We start from the raw sequence: 17644 nt of genomic DNA, 5'->3' as shown, positions 1-17644 counted from the left end.
GTGTCCCAGATGTCCTGGATACGGAGAGCGTCTAGCAACGGGATGTTCAAAGTGTTGTGTCCTGCGGGCCCTCTGAAGGTGTCAAGGAGGTTTTGGATGAGGAGCATGGACTCCTTGGCTCCACGCAACCTCCTGCGGCAGTGGAGCCTCCATTCCTCCTTGCTGATGCTGATCCGCCGGATCACATCAGCGTCTGTCAGGCTGACCATCCTGTGCGTCCCCTCCAGCTTGGACCGCTCGGCTCCCACGAGACGGCAAGCATCTTCGGCGTCCACCTCGAAGAATCAGTAAGACAGCTGCCTCATGAAGGTGGAATACAGCTCGTGGCTTTCTGTGGTGACACCTGATGCGAAGCGGCGCATCAAATGCCAGATGTCCAGCCTAACTATGAGCTGTTCTCACTCCTGCGACAGAGAGGTTAGTCATTGGAGTGTTGCACACCATGTTTTACCTGCACCACAGTCAAGATCAGAACCCCAAAAACATTCACTGCTCTATAAATTGTCTTTTACAGAAATTTATTTGGATGTCTGATTGTTTTAAATTTTTCAGAAAGACATTGTGTAGAAATTCAGGCGACCTGGTGATCCATTAAAGTATTTTACAAATAAGTAACGAATCACTGCTATGAAAAATTAAATAAACAACTAAATAAGTCAGTCAGCAACGATGCAAGTTTATACCGGAAATAAGGCAGCCGTCTTGGACACGCCGTCCTGTTTGCAGCAGTCGCGGTCCACGTAGATGAGCTGGGGGGCAGGTACCTCGGCTAATCGGTACCGCCTCATCAGCCCGGCCGCCATCTTGGACAGACCCTCGGAGCCCTCGCAGAAAGTGAGGACGCTCATGAGGACCTGGCCGTGCTCGTTACCTACGTTGGTAGCCCAGGCGGCCGTGCCAGAGGCGGCACCTGCGAGCTTCTTCGTCACCTGCACACAGAGAACTTCCTGCGTAAAGACCAGCAGAACTGTTGTTCACAAGCAGCAAGTAAACACAACGCGGTGACCGACCTCCTTTGTGGAATCCATCTTTAGGATGGATCCGAAGGTGGACGTGATCCTGGCCTTGTACTCGTCCAGCCGCGTCAGCACGTCGTAACCGTAAACGGTCAGCAGCCAGACGGGTGAGGGCACAAGGGGCATCTGGGGAGGTGGTGCGATCTGCCCCCTCGCGGTACCCAAGGCCAGGAACTGCTCGCAGACGCCGAGGTACTGAATCGCTCTCCGCATCCAGGCGTCGGAATGCTGCTCCCGCAGGGTGTTGCACAGCTGAGTGGCACTGTTGCCCAGAGTGCGAGATCTCAGCATAGCAACCACCCTCTGGTCACAGGACAGCCTGCGTGAACAAAACAAACATTACCACATTAAACTCTGCTGGACACACCCGAACGAGCACACAGTTTCACTTCTCTCATACTTGTACGCGAGTACAGCTGGAAACTGGCAGCTGTAGGTGGGGGGCAGCTGCCTTACGATGCCCTGTGACCACCCTCCGACCTTCTTCTTACATCGACGGCACTCCAGGTACTCAGTGGCCATGAGATACCAGCCGTCGATGTCCAGGACCCTCCGGATGGTCCTGTAGAGCCCAGCCTTTATCAGGATGCCGCTGCACAAAGGCTGGGGGCATGTCAGCTGCAGGTGCCACATCCTGTGAGGCATCCACAGGAAGAGCCGACATGCAAAGAAGGGGTCGGGAGAGGCGGGAGGCTGAGTGTAGACCGCCCGGGGCTGGGGAGGGTACCACCAGGGACTGAGCTCCGTGATGAGACGCGGCCTCCCAGCACGGTCCCTGGTGAACAGCACCCGGCCGATCCAGTCCTGCTGTTCTGCACTCAGAGCTGCCTGCCAGGACTCAGGCAGCAAATAGAGAGAGGGAAAACAAAGCAGCAGAGTGAGAAAGGCGACTCGGGTTGAAGTCACCAATTCTTGTCATGTGTCTATGCCCATATATGTCTGCTCTCAGAATTGTGTACTGAAACTAATTTCCCTCTGGGATTAATGAAGTTTCTTTGAATTGAATTAATGTCTGATGCCTCACCTTAGAGCTGGCAGCAGGAGGTGGGGGAGGGAGGACTGCAGCAGGGAGCGCTGGAGATTCCTGCGTGGCCTCCAGGAGTTCCTCATCTGTCGGTTCCTCCCGTCCCGCAGATGGTTTTTTTGCAGCCACAGAAGGCGGCGGAGAAGGAGGAGGAGGAGGGAGCAGGAGAGGTGCCTGTACTCCAGAGGCTGAAGCACAAGGGCCACGAGTTAGTGACTAGTAACAATTCAGTTGAACTGTGAGCTGCACAGACACCACAAGCCAAAGCAGGAAGCAGTTAGAGAGACGAGGATCTGACGATTAATGAGCACCAGGTGTCTGACTGTTACCAACAAAATATGAAATGAGCACATTTCTGTCACTTACGTTGCCCTTGGTCAACTACCACCAGGATCAGCTCTTCATCACTGGGCTCCCCAGATGCTGTGGGTGGACGAGCTGGTCTGAAGGAGGCTGGAAATCAAATCATCAAACATCAGGCTTCTGCCCCAGAAAGCGTGAGTGTGAAACACTCAATGTGCTGACCTTGAGTACAAGAATACAAACGAGATCATTAAACAGACTTACGTGGAAATGCAGGCTTAGGGGCCACCATCTTTTTCAGTTTTGCCTGCATTTCCACCGCAGACAGAACGCCGCCCAGACACAAAGGCTGCAAATCTGAAAGGTGACAGTGTTTGTTTAACAGAATGTTATTTTAAAATGTTGTAAACCATCAGAGATCAAATAGACAGAAAACATACTGAGATGCAGCCTTCGGCCTCTGGTAGGAAGGAGAGACAGACACTCTGCTGCAGCTGGAGGAGGAGGCAGCCACTGGGGTAGAGGTGGTGGCGGCAGCAGCGGTAGCGCCCTCCCTCTGTCTGTCCCTCTTCCTCACGTAGCGGACGGCGTTCTCCATCTGCGAGCCTGGAGCTGGCGTCATCCTCCTTAGGTAGTTGACAAACCTGTACAGGTGAGACACAGAAGTTCATTCAGACTAACTTGTAAGTTGTTGTTGTGTTTTGACTCTATTGGTGGGAGACCATGGCTGTCTAGAAAGGAACTTACAAACTAAGTGGATTATTACTGTTATTATAAATAATGTCATCATCATCATTATTAATAAAAGTAACCACCGGATCGTTTTGGGGTCCTTGGAGTCATACAGGCTCTGCTGGCTCTCAAACTTAAAGTCCCCAAAGCCAACAAGGGCCTGTCCCTCCTGACCAGGCTGGAGGGATTTCACCCGCGCCTCCTCAAACGCCTGCCGGAACCGCACCGCCTCAGCAAATTCCGGGTACGCCAAGGAGTAACGGGTGAAGGCGTCCTGTGTGTTCACAAAGTGAAGGTTAGAATGATCAAACTCTGTTATGCACAGAGGAGGGGAGCTGAGAGATCCCACCTTGTTGGCCATCAGAGGGGACTGAGAGCCTGTCCTCTCTCGCTCCTTCTGGTGAGAAGCCACCACCATCACGGCGTAGCCCACGTCGTTCTGCAGGAGCCAGTGGAAAGTCTTGCCCTGGTAGGTCCCAAACTGGACCTTCCACCGGCTCAGCACGAGGGTGGCGTTGTTGACATCACCACCCTCGCTGGCGACGTGGGCCCTGGCCTCCGCCTCCACCTCCTCTGGCTGCTTGGCCCTGTACCCCTGCCTCTGGGGTCCCACGGCCTTTGCCTCATCTGAGGCCCTGAGGATCAGGGTCCCATTGTTGGCCTTTATAAAAGTTGGATGTTCCATCTAAATAAAGGAGCAAAAGACTGGATGAGAAGCTGCAGGAAAACTAGGTTTACAGTTCATACTAAACCTGAGCAACTGCTGATCACTAACAGATTATCTTATTTTTCATTAATGTTCTCATTAGTTTACATGACGTGCTGTCCTGTCTTATGTGAAATAAACAACATAAGAAACAAACAAACACATTTTCTAGGTAGCCAAAAGCTAATTAGCAAACCCAGCTATTGGCTGGATTTTCTATAAGTGAAGATAAAGCTAATCAGAGCACAAACATGCACGATCGTGATGATCAACAACATGGTTGAATAAACACTTACACATGGTTTTTAATGCAATCAGGATGGTGTTCATTTAAAAAATTCTATAAATACAAGCATATATTGGTTAACAGTAGGGTAATGCAGCAGCATGCTAGCTAAAATAATGTTAGCATTTCACGGCATTACGGTAAAAACAAAGTCCTGAACCGTCTTAATCCCCCTAAACGAGCTGTAATGCTTTTAATTTTTGTAAGTTTTTTTTTATTATAAATAAAAAGTATAAAAGATAGCTACTTCTCACCTCTCAGATCTCGGAGCAGAGCAATGTGGAGCAATGTGCAGCAATGTGGAGCAATGGCGGACGCAATGTGGAGCAATGGCGGACGCTCGGAATTTCCAGCTCTCTGTTGCGGCCGGTGTTGTGCCATAAATCGACTCGCTGCCAAAAAATGATTAGCCACTAAAGAAAGGAAGAGGAAAAAAATAAAATCGCTGGAGAATTGTTTATTTACATTTATACATTCATACAGGGCGCCATTTTACATTGTTTATTTATTTTTTAGTATCAAAGCTGTAACATAATGAAAGCCAGTTCTTACCACAAACCATCTTTCAATCGCAAATGTTGCAAAAAGTATTAATATATCCTCATTGTGAACGTTTAAGACAAATAGCAACACTTAAAACAACTTCCGAACTGGAAAAAACTAAGCTAATCATTTTTTGGCAGTGAGTCGATTTATGGCACAACACCGGCAAAAACGTCAGTCTCAAGAAATGGAACAAATCCGGCCATTTGATTGGTCAACCTCATGGCACAAATGGAACAAATGCAGCAAGAGGAACTGCCCCTCCTAGGCGCAAGGATGACATGCAAATTCGTGAAGCGTTCCTCATTTTTTTAAAAACCAACTGGTATGAAGCAGTTAGGGGCGTGTCCCGCTGCTCAGTTCCAACATTTGACCAATCAAATAACTGGGTTGTTCTAGTTTTGAGAAGCACGTGCTTTCAGCATCTAATCAGAGAGAGCTGGATTGTTTCAACTCTGAAATAGATCCTTTTTCACTCCGAGCTTGCGTTCCTCCGCTACTGAACTCACTGAGACGTACAATTGTTACTTAAAAAACAATTAGACTTTTAACATGTTAAAAAAAACTGTTGTCTTACGAGCGATGTTTAAGATATAGTAGTATTTTCTTCTGGCCTAACGAGGAGGAGAGTAGTGTGAAATGATCTTTCACCACATCCCCAGTTGGCACAAAGTTCTCTATTTTCTGTATTCTGCGTGTAAAAGCATGTTTTTAACTGGTATTTCCCTGTTTATGTTCTTTGTTTAATGTTGTATATTATACTGATCTGCTCATTGGGAAAATTATTCCACAATTGTACATCTGATGCCTGTACAGTACTCACACCATTCCTTTTCACTCTGTAGACTTCCAGAACAAGTCAGAGACCTGTCATCTGCAGAAAGACTCAGACGACTCTGCAGTCTGTGGAGTCGATGAAGAAACCCAATATTGAACCGGTGACACTGCTGAACTCAAACATATTTGTGATGTTCTCTAACGTGTAATAAATGTGGCTTGTATAAAATCCACTCCACCGCCTCTCAGCAGCAGAGAGTTTCTCCTCACATGTGTGACAAGAGGTTTTCGCTCCACGTTTGCTGGCTGTTTACCTGTGAACCACACCTGGTTTGTTGTTGGGGTTTTTGTCCTGTCACACTATTTCTAACCTTCATCCTCAGTGGTTTATTAATTTCCTCACCCAAGCTCCTGTTTTCCTGTAAACTCCTGCAAAAATGTCCTATCCACACCATAAAAGGATGGGAGATTGGATGCGTCGAGGAGCTGAGGGACCAAGCTCCTTTCTTCAGTAAATAAATGATCCGACAAGAATACCAACAATCTAAATGTGTTAAACAACAACCTGCTGTGGACATGTGAAGGGAGGAACTTCACAATAAAAGCTCACTGCAAGAATGTAAACACTTTTATTTGAAGTCATGAGCCCCAAAGATAATTGAGAGAATGTCTATGCCTAGGTCGACGTCATTCATAGAGGATAGCGGAGGCTACTGCTGCAGCTGCTGCTGGCGTGCAGGCTCCACCATCAAAGACAGTCCGCCTGCAGCAGATGTGGTCAGCCCAAGAGGCTGGACACTGGCCACACGTTGCAGGTGTGTCCTACTGCGCATCTGTTGGCGGAAAGTCTGTAGAGGAGTGGAGGAAGGAGATGTAGAATAATAGTGCAGGGAGATTGGATGTGTCGAGGAGCTGAGGGACCAAGACAGAAAAACTGGCTTCACTTTTTTGGATTTTTCTTTTTAAAGACTTTTTGAGACTTTTTTTTAAATTTCATATATATATATATATATATATATATATATATAAACGAAAAGCACTTTAAATCTTTGAATGTTTTTATGATCTTGGACACAGATACATTTATTACATATGTTTTATAACATCACAAATATATTTCAACACAGATGCATTTTTTCATATATATTCTATAATTTTCCATGTGTATTATCACAAATATATTTCACAGCTCAGTGGTTCTCCATCACAATTATAATTAAATTTAAAGTGGTAATTGTGAAAAATTATTTACATAATAATTAGTGTTATTATGCAGATTTCGCATAAATTTCCACTTTTGTATTCTTACGGAGCGGGAATCGAACCTACGCACATCGACTCCCGGACAAAACAGTTAAAAAAAACAACAAGGAGAAGAATGAGCAACAAGCGCTGTTTCGCGAGGGGCAGTTATTGTTCCATTTGTGCCATAAGGAAGACCAATCAAATGGCCGTATTTGTTCCATTTTTTGAGACTGACATTTTTGCCGACGAATCAGAGAGCTGGATTGTCACAGCCTGTCCGAGCGATCCGCCATTGCTCCGCTCCGAGATCTGAGAGGTGAGAAGTAACTATCTTTTTTATTTGTAATCTCAAAATTTAAAACAATTAAAAGCATTACAGCTCGTTTAGGGGGATTAAGACGGTGCATATGATCACGGTTACTGTTCCCTTTTCCACTTTCATACGCGCATTAGCTGGCACAAGTGTTACATTACTATATTAAGCCTTACCTCACATTAGAGCATTTTTTTGTGCTGACACGTGTATTTTTGTGAATAACTTTGGCTGTGTTAATGCAATTTATCTAATTTTCATGGAGGATGTGTATTTTGGAAGGAATTACAAAAAAAAGTTTGAAAAAATATTCAACCTACTTTATTAAAACGTGGAAATCATTTTGTACAGTTAAGCACATTGAAGCATTTTTTGTGCCATTGACTTTCATGTAAATCATATATTTTGAATTAGCATAAATATTGGCATGATTTAAAAAAATTATGATTGTGCCCGTGTTTACAGTCTCATCACAAATGTAAGAAGCAGTTTTTACTGTTTTTCACTACATGGCATACTTTCTCCATATATAGCAGGGCAATGGCTGACCCAGCATTTAAATTGAATGATTTAGCTGTATTTGTTTACCTCTGACTGCCCATTATAATACATATTTTGCAAAAAAAATGGTTTGTGTGTTATTTAGAGATGCCATACAATAGTTTGCATGTGTGTGTTCTGAATTTTTGGTAATTGTGCTTTTTCAGTGTTCTTTCAAAAAATAAGCCTGACTGAATGTACAAAATTAGCTTATTCTGCAAAATAGCATTTTGACATGTGTTCCTTTGTGTGTGATTGTGCAGGCATGCGTGTATGTAGGTATCAAAGCACTTTACAGATCTTCAAAGGACAGATCTGTGATCATTATCTGGAGTGGTTGAGAAGGTGTGGGCAATGGGAGTGTAGGGGGGGGGGCACAGGTTCTCACACTCTGTTGACTTCATGAATATTCATCAAAGGCATGCTATATATCAAAAATCAAAGGATTTTCTGCCAAATTTCAGATACTCATTCACAATTTTACTTTTGCAAAATGTTATTTCAATAAGTATAAAGCATTTGCATGGATGAAAGCTAAGATGAATGCTGAAAAACTTCAAAGGCGTACATTTGTTTTTCAAAACAAATTCCTGCAGAATCGAATTTTGTTTACATTCAGTAGGGGCAGCTTACACAGGTGCACCAATTGACTAAAAGTACATATATGAGACTCAGATCAGGATTCATTTCTTTGAACCGCAACAATGAGAAGAAGATTCAACGTGAATGAAGCCCTGGAGGTGTTTCAGCAGCTTGAGGAAGAGGGAGAGTCAGCCTCATCCTCATCCACGGATGACAGCTGTTCTTCGGATGAAGAGGCTGAAGATCAGGCCTTTACCCCAGGGCCTGATTCAGGGGAAGAAATGGAAGAAGGTTCAGATGAGGAGGTGGTTGCCGCAGAGGAGAGATGGGACCATCCTTTGTGGCAATCAAAGAGCGGGATCGCCTGGTCCCCGACACCCGACACCAGGATCCCCTTTCGGGCTCCAGACGTCCGCCATTGTGGGATCACCCGCCTCGCTGTCAGCTACATCCAAACTATTGGGGACAGCTTCGATTTTTTTTTAACTACAACAATCCTAGATATAATAATAAAATACACCAATATAGAGGGAAGAAGAAAATATGACGATTGGACAGACGTTGACCGCGTGGAACTCCGGGCATTGTTTGGGTTGCTCATCCTCGCTGGTGTGCACCGTTCCCGTGGGGAATCATCTGCCAGCCTCTGGGGGGAGGAAACGGGGAGGCTGATATTCAGAGCCATGATGAGTTTTGGAAGGTTCCACATGCTGACTGCAACATTGCGCTTTGATGACCGCTTGACCAGGGCAGCCCGCCGGTTGGTGCAGCAGGACAAGCTCGCTCCCCTGCGGGAAGTGTGGGACCTCTGGGCGGCCCGGCTCCCTCTCGCCTACAACCCCGGTGAAGATGTCTGCGTTGATGAACAGCTCGTCGGATTCAGAGGTCGCTGCTACTTCAAGCAGTACATGCCCTCAAAACCGGCAAAATATGGCATCAAGCTGTAGGTGGTGTGCGATGTGGCCACTTCTTATGCCTGGGGGATTATTCCCTATCTGGGCAAGACGACTCGAGACGCCCCGGCAGAAAGGGGGCAAGGGTAGAGGGTGGTGCTGGAACTCACTGAGGGACTGAGCGGCCGCACTGTCACCACGGACAATTTTTTCACCTCGCTGGTTCTTGGAGAGGAGCTGCTAAAAAAATCTGTCTTGTGGGAACAGTTAGGCGCAACAAGCCAGAGTTGCCCCCACAGCTGCTCCAGATGAAAAGCAGAGCGGGTCTGTCCTCCCTGTTCGGCTTCACCTCCACCGCCACCGCGGTGAGCTACTCCAAAGCGCCGGCGGAACGTTCTGCTCCTTGGCACCAAACCCCATCAGGTTCAGATCCAGGAGGGACCGCAGCAGAAGCCGACCGTAATCATCGATTACAACCACTGCAAAGGGGCAGTTGACAACTTGGACAAGGTAATTTATTTATTTTATTTTGTTTTATTATAATTCACCAACCTAATTGCATATGTAATTTATTTATTCATTTATTTTTATTCCAGCTCAGCTGCCGCCGCAAGACCAGACGTTGGCCCATGTCGCTCTTCTGCAACATGTTAGATGTGAGCGCCTACAATGCCCTGGTCCTGTGGCTGTCTGGAACTGGCCTGGAACCAGCAGAAGAGGAGCATCTGGAGCTCCATGGTGAGACCAGCCCAGACGAGGTGCACTCGCTTGCTGCGGTCCAGCAGCGCTGCAGCTTTGTTGCAGGTGCAGCACCAGCCCAGGAGCAGACAAAGAAAAATGCCACCTTTGCAGAGGGAAGAGGAGCGTGCATGCACGCCTCTCTCTCTCTCTCTCTCTCTCTCTCTCTCTCTCTCTCTCTCTCTCTCTCTCTCTCTCTCTCTCTCTCTCTCACACTCACACTCACACTCACACACACACACACACACACACACACACACACACACACACACACACACGCACACACTTTTTCTTTGTTCGTGTGCTTTAATAAAGTGTTCAACTGGTTATCTTTGTAAGTGCATTTTTTGTGCTCTAATGACTTTAACGTGAGTATTTTAGAAAATATGACATTACACAAAAACTACAAAGTGAGCTAAAAATATTTTTATGCCTATTTGTGACACTCCAAGGCTGTGACAACTTACCCACAAAAAAGGTCATCTGGACATAACACACAAAAAATGATTTGATTTTTTCATTTTTTGTACAGTTTTCAAACTTCGGGTTTTGCTAATAAACCTGGCAATAAAGGGGTTAAATCTGAGAAACACACACATATTTTATTATATTTTGTTAGGGCTGAAGCCAAGGATGAAATTCATGTAAAAAAATTGGGACTTATGAAATATTATATAATATTTCTAAAGGAAGCTTTCTAAGTGCATTTTTTGTGCTCTAATGACTTTAACGTTAGAAAATTTAAACGTTGGGTAAGGGTTAAGTAAATTTCCCGTAAAAGTCATTCACAAATGGCGCAAGGATAGCCTGATTATGTCCCCGACGGGGGAACATTTTTCAGGAGAACAGAATTTCTCACAGCACCTGTTCACACTTTACTCCAGTAGATGGCGGTAATGCACATTAACATTGCTCTCCAACTGCCATAAACCCATGAAGGAGAAAGAGAAGAGAGAAAAAAAAGAAGAATCTTGAAGACGCCATTTTGTGTCCTCGCTTGGAGCACGTGGAGTTGAAACGTGAGTAAAGCTTCACTTTTTAGCGTTTGTCATTATTTTCTTAGCCAAAATGTGCCAGTGTTTTTTTTTCTAGAAGTTTTGGTGGCGAAAATGTGACTTAAATTCAAGATTTACAACTTTTCTCTGATAATTTCTTTGCAAACGGGCGTTATCCAACCATGTGCGGCTTTGGTCGCGTCTGTTAAGGGAGGTTTTAGAGCAAACTGTGCTTGTGACATAGCAGCGTTCGGTCATTCTGAACAAGCAGGTGGTTATAACTTAGCATGACTTTGTTTAGCTACATAGTGTTTGTCCTTCACTGTCTTTTAATTAGTCATAAGATCACCGTTTGCTGCTCTGCTATTGAAATATTCACTATTTGCTATTGAAATATTCACTATTATCTGTTTTAACAGCGAACAAGAGCTCAGATTGTAACGACAGAACCAGGTAAGTCCACTTTGCCTTAAATTTGCCAGTCTAAAGTATTTTAACATAAACTTCACTGTGTTAATGTAGCATCAATATGTTTAAAGGTGTATTAGACCTTCTCAGAAAGTTGATTGGCCAGGCAGCGATGTTGGATGAAGTTGGCTTCTATTTCGTATTGCCTAATTTGGTAGTAAACGGAAGCAGTTTGAGCAGCTCTGGTTCAATCTCTAAAATACACACTCAGCTTCAACTACAGGGTATCCGCGGGTCCTTAAAAAGTCTTAAAAAGTCTTAAATTTGCTTTTCCAAATTTAAGACCTTAAAAATCCTTAAAAATGACAAATAATCCTTAAATACAGTTTCCAAAGGTCTTAAATTACCAAAGACGCAATAAACTAGATTCTTTTATTTCTATTAAAATTTTGCGAATTCCTAGTTCAGCATTTTTTCTGTATGATGTTGGCGTAAGCGGAACCATACACATTCAGCTGGTTGTGAAAGGGGGCTGTTTTTAGATGAGCACATTAGCTGGTTAAGCTAGTGGGAGCTTGTGCCATGGGGAAGCGCAAGTTTAATGGTAACTGGATGGCTATTCCCACGTCTGCGACGTGGTTAGCATCGGTTCCAGGCAATAGCTGGAAATTGTAGCTTAAATTTAATTTTTAAAAATCGCTTAAATTTGGTCAAAGTGGCCTTAAAAAAGGTCTTAAAAAGTCTTAAATTTGGTTCCTGTAAACCTGCAGATACCCTGAACTAGGATTGTAGGATTGAATTGTTTTACTAAACTTAACTTTACTAATAAAAACTCCAAGGGTGATTTTAAAACCTTTGGGCTCGTATTCTAAACCATAACATCTAAGCAAAGAATGCTGAATAAAAATGCATTATCTACAACTGATGTTACACATGAATACAAAAACGTGCATTTATCCACCCTAAAATTACCGGTGATTAATCTTCCTGTTTTGGCGATTGCTTGGAAAAAAACCTGTACAAACGGATTTATGTTAACTGACTTTGGCCTTCTATCCTCATTACCAGTTTGCTTGGTTTGTCATCACAGCACAAATGTGTTTTGGTTGGTTTAATACAGTGATCCCAAATTCCATACCCGAGGGCTAATGTCCAGCATGTTTTGTTTTCCCTGCTTCAACACACCTGATTTTAATCAGCAGGTGATTAAGAAGCTTCTGCAGAGCCTGATGAGCTGCTGCACAGGTGAATCAAGCGTGTTGGATTAGGGCAACTCTAAAACATGGATACTGGCCCTCAGGAAGGGAGCTGGGAATCATTAGGTTAAGAGCTGGAAAGCTTCTCTCACAGGTTGCTGGAAAAATGAATGAAAAACATCCATGAAAGGCTCAAGAAATACTGCAAATTCCACAATATTTAAAAGTGGCTTCATTCCACTTTGTTCTTTCTTTCCAAAAGCCTCCTTGTTTGGTGTAGTTCATGACTTAGGTCTTTAAGATATCCTTTATAAAACTGCTAAGACATAGACAGTTTTTTCTTCAAGAAGACTTGAACTTTTTGGATCCAGAGCTCATACTCCTCATGATGTCCCACAGGCCTGCAACAATAACACAATTTGCTGGACGATGTATTGTCCAAATGTTGTTGTTTTACACATTTACCTCTTCGCCAGTGATCAAAAGGAGTCTTATTGGTTTTCTCCCAGGAATTTTGACCCTAATGACTTTTCGTTGTTTAGGTCTTACTCGGACACAAAAATGCTGCTTGCTTGCAGGTATTTAGGTTTGCCAGGGTTTTTCCTGGCTCAAATTGAGGCAGAGGTGGTACCATCCTGACCATGTGCCAGCACAAGCATACTGTATTACTGTATTTAACTCTTCACTTTTTTTAAGGCTAAATATTTTTTCGTTAATCATTTTAAATGCAACTATTCACTGCCAATGACGACTAAAGTCATCATTTGCATTTTTTTACCGTGTTGGCGTTGGAATGAGCCCCCGCACCGTGAGAACAAACATCCCAGCTCTAAAGCCAGGAAGGGAGAGACTTTAGAGCGGGGGTCGGCAACCCGCGGCTCTTCCATCCATCTGATGCGGCTCTCTGTGCTTGTAAAATAATGAATGGATATTTAAATAAAATGCTTTATATTTTACTGAATTAATTTTACATCTGTATGCCAATTCTAAATGTAAAGATTGTCTGCGTAAACCTGAACAGTTCCAACCCGGTCTTACTGTGAGACCGGGTTGATGGGTCACGCTTGTGCATAATCATAGGTGCTTTCTGAGCTGAAGAGGATGTGAGATTCTGGGATTCTCCTCAGCTCCTGGATGTGTCGCCACATTGGAGACAGGAACAGCCAAAGTTTCATAATCAGGGAACATTTTCTAAGTGACAAGTCTCGCTTCAGTCGGAGGAATCTTCCTGCATGCGCTCTGGTTCTGCGACGTGCTCCAAGCCCCTCTCCACATCTTCAGCTCGCTGTGCACCGTACGTACGCGCTGACAGCGAGCTGCGCTGAGCAGTGTCCAGCTCAGATGTTCAGATGGGAATCTTTTCTTGAGTGATTTAGCTACATCTGTAAATGAGGGAAAAACAAATTGATCGGATCCTTTTCTGACCTTCCCCACCTACAAAGTTTAATTACAACAATCAAACGTGACAGAGCCTGGATTTGTATTCTGAACAGTGTAAACATGTTTTAAAAAGAAACGTATGACAAAAGTGGCACCTGCTCAGTAAAACCACCAACAGGGTGAAAAAAAATCAAAATATTGTAGGCAGAGACGGGCTACAACTTCTGGATCCACTTTATATAAATCGTTTTATTGATTATCGTCTTATGAAAGATAACTTTGACGTACACAAGTGACCAGTACTGGCTACTGTCACCTGTTGTGATTGGTTAAAGCAGCTCTCTGCTGTCTGAGGGTAGGCCCCGCCCACAACACCGCGGCTGCTGTGGCTCCCAGTGTTTTCTTAACTGTGGGAAACGGGTAAAGCTTGGTTTATGCTTGACGCATTCACTTTCCGCGCAGTGATGCGGCTCGCGGATGGAACGCGCTTCACAACTTGCGGCGTTTATGGTTTGTGCGGCTCGTCTCTGCGGTGAGCCAATATTCTCCCAAAATTGAACGGGGCAGCATGGAGCTCTACGGCATGCATCCAACACTACACCATAGTGGAAGTAGAAATTACTGTTTACAACATGGCATTCCAGCATTTTTAACAGCATCCTCGTCTTTTCCGACAGTGCGAGCTATTTCTCTCCAAGAATTATTAACTACATGTTGATCACGGTGATCTTTGAGAGCTGAATCATACAAATGTCTGTATTTACGAACCTCTGCCATACTAGTTCTTGCCGGTCCGCCATGTTTTTCCGCGTCCGTCCATCCGCGTGGTTAGAAATTTTCCGAGGTGCGTGTTGCGGAAATCTTGGGCCGTGCGAAGACGCGGTGGAGGGGCGTGGTTGTTAAAATGACGCAACTTTTCCGCGCGGAGCTGTGCGAACCTCGCGGACGCATCAAACATAAACCAACCTTAATAATGGCTCTTTGATGGGAACAGCTTGCCGACCCCTGCTTTAGAGGAACAAGGTGACAAGCTTTGGAGAAACGATCGACAATAGTGAGAATGGAAATGAAACCGTGTGAGTTGGTGAGACCACAAACAAAATCAAGGGCAATGTGGGACCAGGGACGAGAGGGAATGGGCAGAGGGTGCAACAGGCCGGCTGGAGGGCGATGGTTGCCCTTCTGTTGGGAGCAGGTGTGAGTCCTGAGACATAGCTCTTAGTGTCTTTATACATGGATGGCCACCAAAAAGATCATGTGAGGGCCACAGTACGACCCACCCCAGGATGTAGGGAGAACTTGCCTGTGTGTGCCCAATGAATTGCCTTGCTCCTCATGGATTGGGGTACAAACATTCTGCCAGGAGGACCATTGTTGGGCCCGGGGTCCGCCTTGAGGGCCTCCAAAACCTGGTCTCTGATCTCCCAGGTAACTCCACCGATGACACAGGCTGGGGGGAGAATAGTGGCAGTTTCAGCTTCCTAGTCAGAAGCATATTGTCTGGAGAGAGCGTCGGGTTTTGTGTTCTTCGAGCCAGAACGGTAGGAGATATGAAAGTTAAAACGGGAAAAGAGACCACCGGTACTGACGAGGATTTAACTGTTTTGCCTCCTTTAGATACACCAGATTTTTATGACCAGTCCAGATGATAATTTGGCTCTCTGCTCCCTCCATCCAATGCCTCCACTCCTCAATGGCCAGTTTAACCGCCAGTAATTCTCTATCTCCCACGTTGTATCTGCTCTCAGCAGGGGTCAACGATGTGAGAAGAAGGCACACGGGTACAGGTGGAAAGTAACCCCAAAATTCCACTACCTCCGCTCCGCCCCCGCCTTTCGCAGCCGCTCGCTTCCGAACTCAATTTTACTGGTACCCGCTCTACAACGGCTCCGCTCCGGTGCGGAGACCTGAGGTGCGCAAACAGGCATGCGCAGGATTTTCGAGATCTTGCGATACAGTCTGAGCAATAAATGTGCTTTATAAATAAAGTTGGTATAGTATGGTATGGTGTCAACGCCAAAACTACCAAGACAAAGAGGAGACTCACCTCTCACATCAGGAAGAATCTGCGTGTTTCGAGTGTTTTCTGTTCTTTCATAATCCGTTGTCGAATTGTGATCGGCAGACATTTTTCCGGTTTGCGCCTCACTTTCTTTACAGCATCGGCCCAAAACTTGTCTCCTAACACATGGATTTTTCTGCTTCCTGATCACGTGACATATGCGGATGAAGTACTTCCTGTGTTTCCATGGGTTTTTGACAAAATGTTGATGTTAGTATTTTTGTAGCAAATATACAGTGTCATGTTATCATTGTTGCTACAGATTCTTCAAGATCTGATGCTCATTTTTGGACCAGAGAAGTCTACCAAACTGCTGGAAAAATGGGATTCAACCTACAAAGTGGTTCAGGAAGAGGAGAGCCTTACAGCCATCGCTGTGCTCAAGAGTTTGCTGAGCTCTGCCAGAAATCTGCTCACGTCATGGGATTGTCAACCAGGTATTAACTGAAGTGTTCGATGCATATGGAAATTCACTATTTCGGGCAGGTGTAGGCAACTCTGGTCCTAGAGAGCCACAGTCCTGCATGTTCTCCAGCCATGCATGAACTTGCAGCTTCTATTTGGCTGAACACACCCGATCCAGTTAATCACCAGCAGGAACAACAAAGATATTAGAGATAACAAGCAGGACTCTCTAGGACAGGGGTGTCAAACTCATTTTAGCTCAGGGGCCACATTGAGGAAAATCTAGTCCCAAGTGGACCGGTAAATAAAAAAAAAAACTTCAGATTGTTTTCTTTGTTTTAATACAATCAATATAAAACAAGCCTGGAGCCTGAGGACAGTGTATCCAAAATAGTACAAGTACAACACCTGAAGTGTAGTTGAAAATTAAAAAAAAAAAAAAAATCAATAAATTAAAAAAACATTCCTTAGTGATTCAAAGAGCTTACAGATCACATGGCTAGATCAGTTTCATGCAGCACTTAAAGTATATTTGACTCATTTTACTTTACATCTTTTAGCTTTCACCAGCACATCAATATCAGAAGTCACATCCTGAGTGGCAGCCAACTTCAGGATGTGATTCAAGTTCTTGTGTGAGCCTTGAGCGCAGCTTTGTTTTATTTATACTCATTACAGATAAAACTTGCTCACAAAGATACGTTTATTTTCACTCTACATTGTAAAGTATGAAAATAAAGTTTACACAACCATCTTGCGGGCCGGATTTAACCCGCTTGCGGGCCGGATCCGGCCCGCGGGCCGCATGTTTGACACCCCTGCTCTAGGACCTCCAGGGTTGCCTACCCCTGATTTGGGGTGTCTTTTAACTAATTCGCTGCCAGCGTTTCTCACCAATTTTACTGTTTTTTTTTTAAGAGTCACAGAACGTTGCGCGCTAGGATGATATTGACGCCAAAACAAAGCGGAGGCTCGCCTCTTACATCAGGAAGAATCTACGCGTTTCGAGCGTTATCCGTTCTTTCATAATCCGTTGTTGAATTGCGATCGGCAGAAGCTTTTCTGGTTCGCGCCGCACTTTTTTTTACAGCAGCGGCCCAAAACGATCTCCTAACACATGGATTTTCTGCTTCCTGATCATGTGACGTGTGATGTATGCGGATGAAGATCGGCTTCAGAGCTGTTTGTTCTCACAGTGCGGGGGCTCGTTCCGATGCCCACACAGTGAAAAAATGCAAATGAGGACTTAAGGACCAGCTTCCACATGAGACTGTAGTCATGCTGGTCACTTGTGGATTTCTGAGGGAGATCACAGAAACACTGTGGCTCTTTTAGTTAATGCTGCTTTACTTTTGAGTCATTCAACCACATTTTTCTCACTAATAGTTTGCTGGTTGAATGGGAAAATTTCTGTGCGTTTACAATATTACTGCTTGGTCTAAAATGGGTTTGCATCAGTTGAAATATAACGTGTTGGTGTAGTTGCTAGGTATCTGACCA

The 17644-nt window shown here is 44.7% G+C and overlaps 2 protein-coding genes across 2 annotated transcripts; one reads left to right on the top strand and one right to left on the bottom strand.

The window, feature by feature from the left end:
* Positions 1–273: 273 nt before the first annotated feature.
* Positions 274–1661, bottom strand: LOC129152201 (uncharacterized). Its single transcript, XM_054750656.2, has 4 exons — positions 1417–1661; positions 1011–1335; positions 684–929; positions 274–404 (listed from the first exon to the last, which is right to left on the bottom strand). Exons 1-4 carry the CDS (start codon positions 1659–1661, stop codon positions 399–401), a joined length of 822 nt encoding a protein of 273 aa, XP_054606631.2. The 3' UTR covers positions 274–398.
* Positions 1662–7840: 6179 nt separating this feature from the next.
* On the top strand, positions 7841–10574 carry LOC139062192 (piggyBac transposable element-derived protein 4-like). Its single transcript, XM_070542807.1, has 2 exons — positions 7841–9470; positions 9557–10574. The coding sequence occupies exon 1, from the start codon at positions 8190–8192 to the stop codon at positions 9012–9014; it is 825 nt and encodes a 274-aa protein (XP_070398908.1). The 5' UTR covers positions 7841–8189; the 3' UTR covers positions 9015–9470; positions 9557–10574.
* The last annotated feature ends 7070 nt before the right edge of the window (positions 10575–17644 follow it).

The sequence above is a fragment of the Nothobranchius furzeri genome, chromosome 12 (assembly GCF_043380555.1).
Source record: "Nothobranchius furzeri strain GRZ-AD chromosome 12, NfurGRZ-RIMD1, whole genome shotgun sequence".
Lineage (NCBI taxonomy): Eukaryota > Metazoa > Chordata > Actinopteri > Cyprinodontiformes > Nothobranchiidae > Nothobranchius > Nothobranchius furzeri.
The sequence above is the reverse complement of the archived record's forward strand: the minus strand, read 5'-3'. Positions and strand labels throughout refer to the sequence as shown.

Excerpts from the sequence above, each read along its gene's own strand:
- LOC129152201 (XM_054750656.2), bottom strand. The coding sequence starts at position 1,661 with ATGCCTCACAGGATGTGGCACCTGCAGCTGACATGCCCCCAGCCTTTG. Across the intron at positions 1,336-1,416 it reads CCAGCTGTACTCGCGTACAA|GCTGTCCTGTGACCAGAGGG; the intron begins GTATGAGAGAAG and ends TTGTTCACGCAG. Across the intron at positions 930-1,010 it reads AGATGGATTCCACAAAGGAG|GTGACGAAGAAGCTCGCAGG; the intron begins GTCGGTCACCGC and ends CTCTGTGTGCAG.
- LOC139062192 (XM_070542807.1), top strand. The coding sequence starts at position 8,190 with ATGAGAAGAAGATTCAACGTGAATGAAGCCCTGGAGGTGTTTCAGCAG.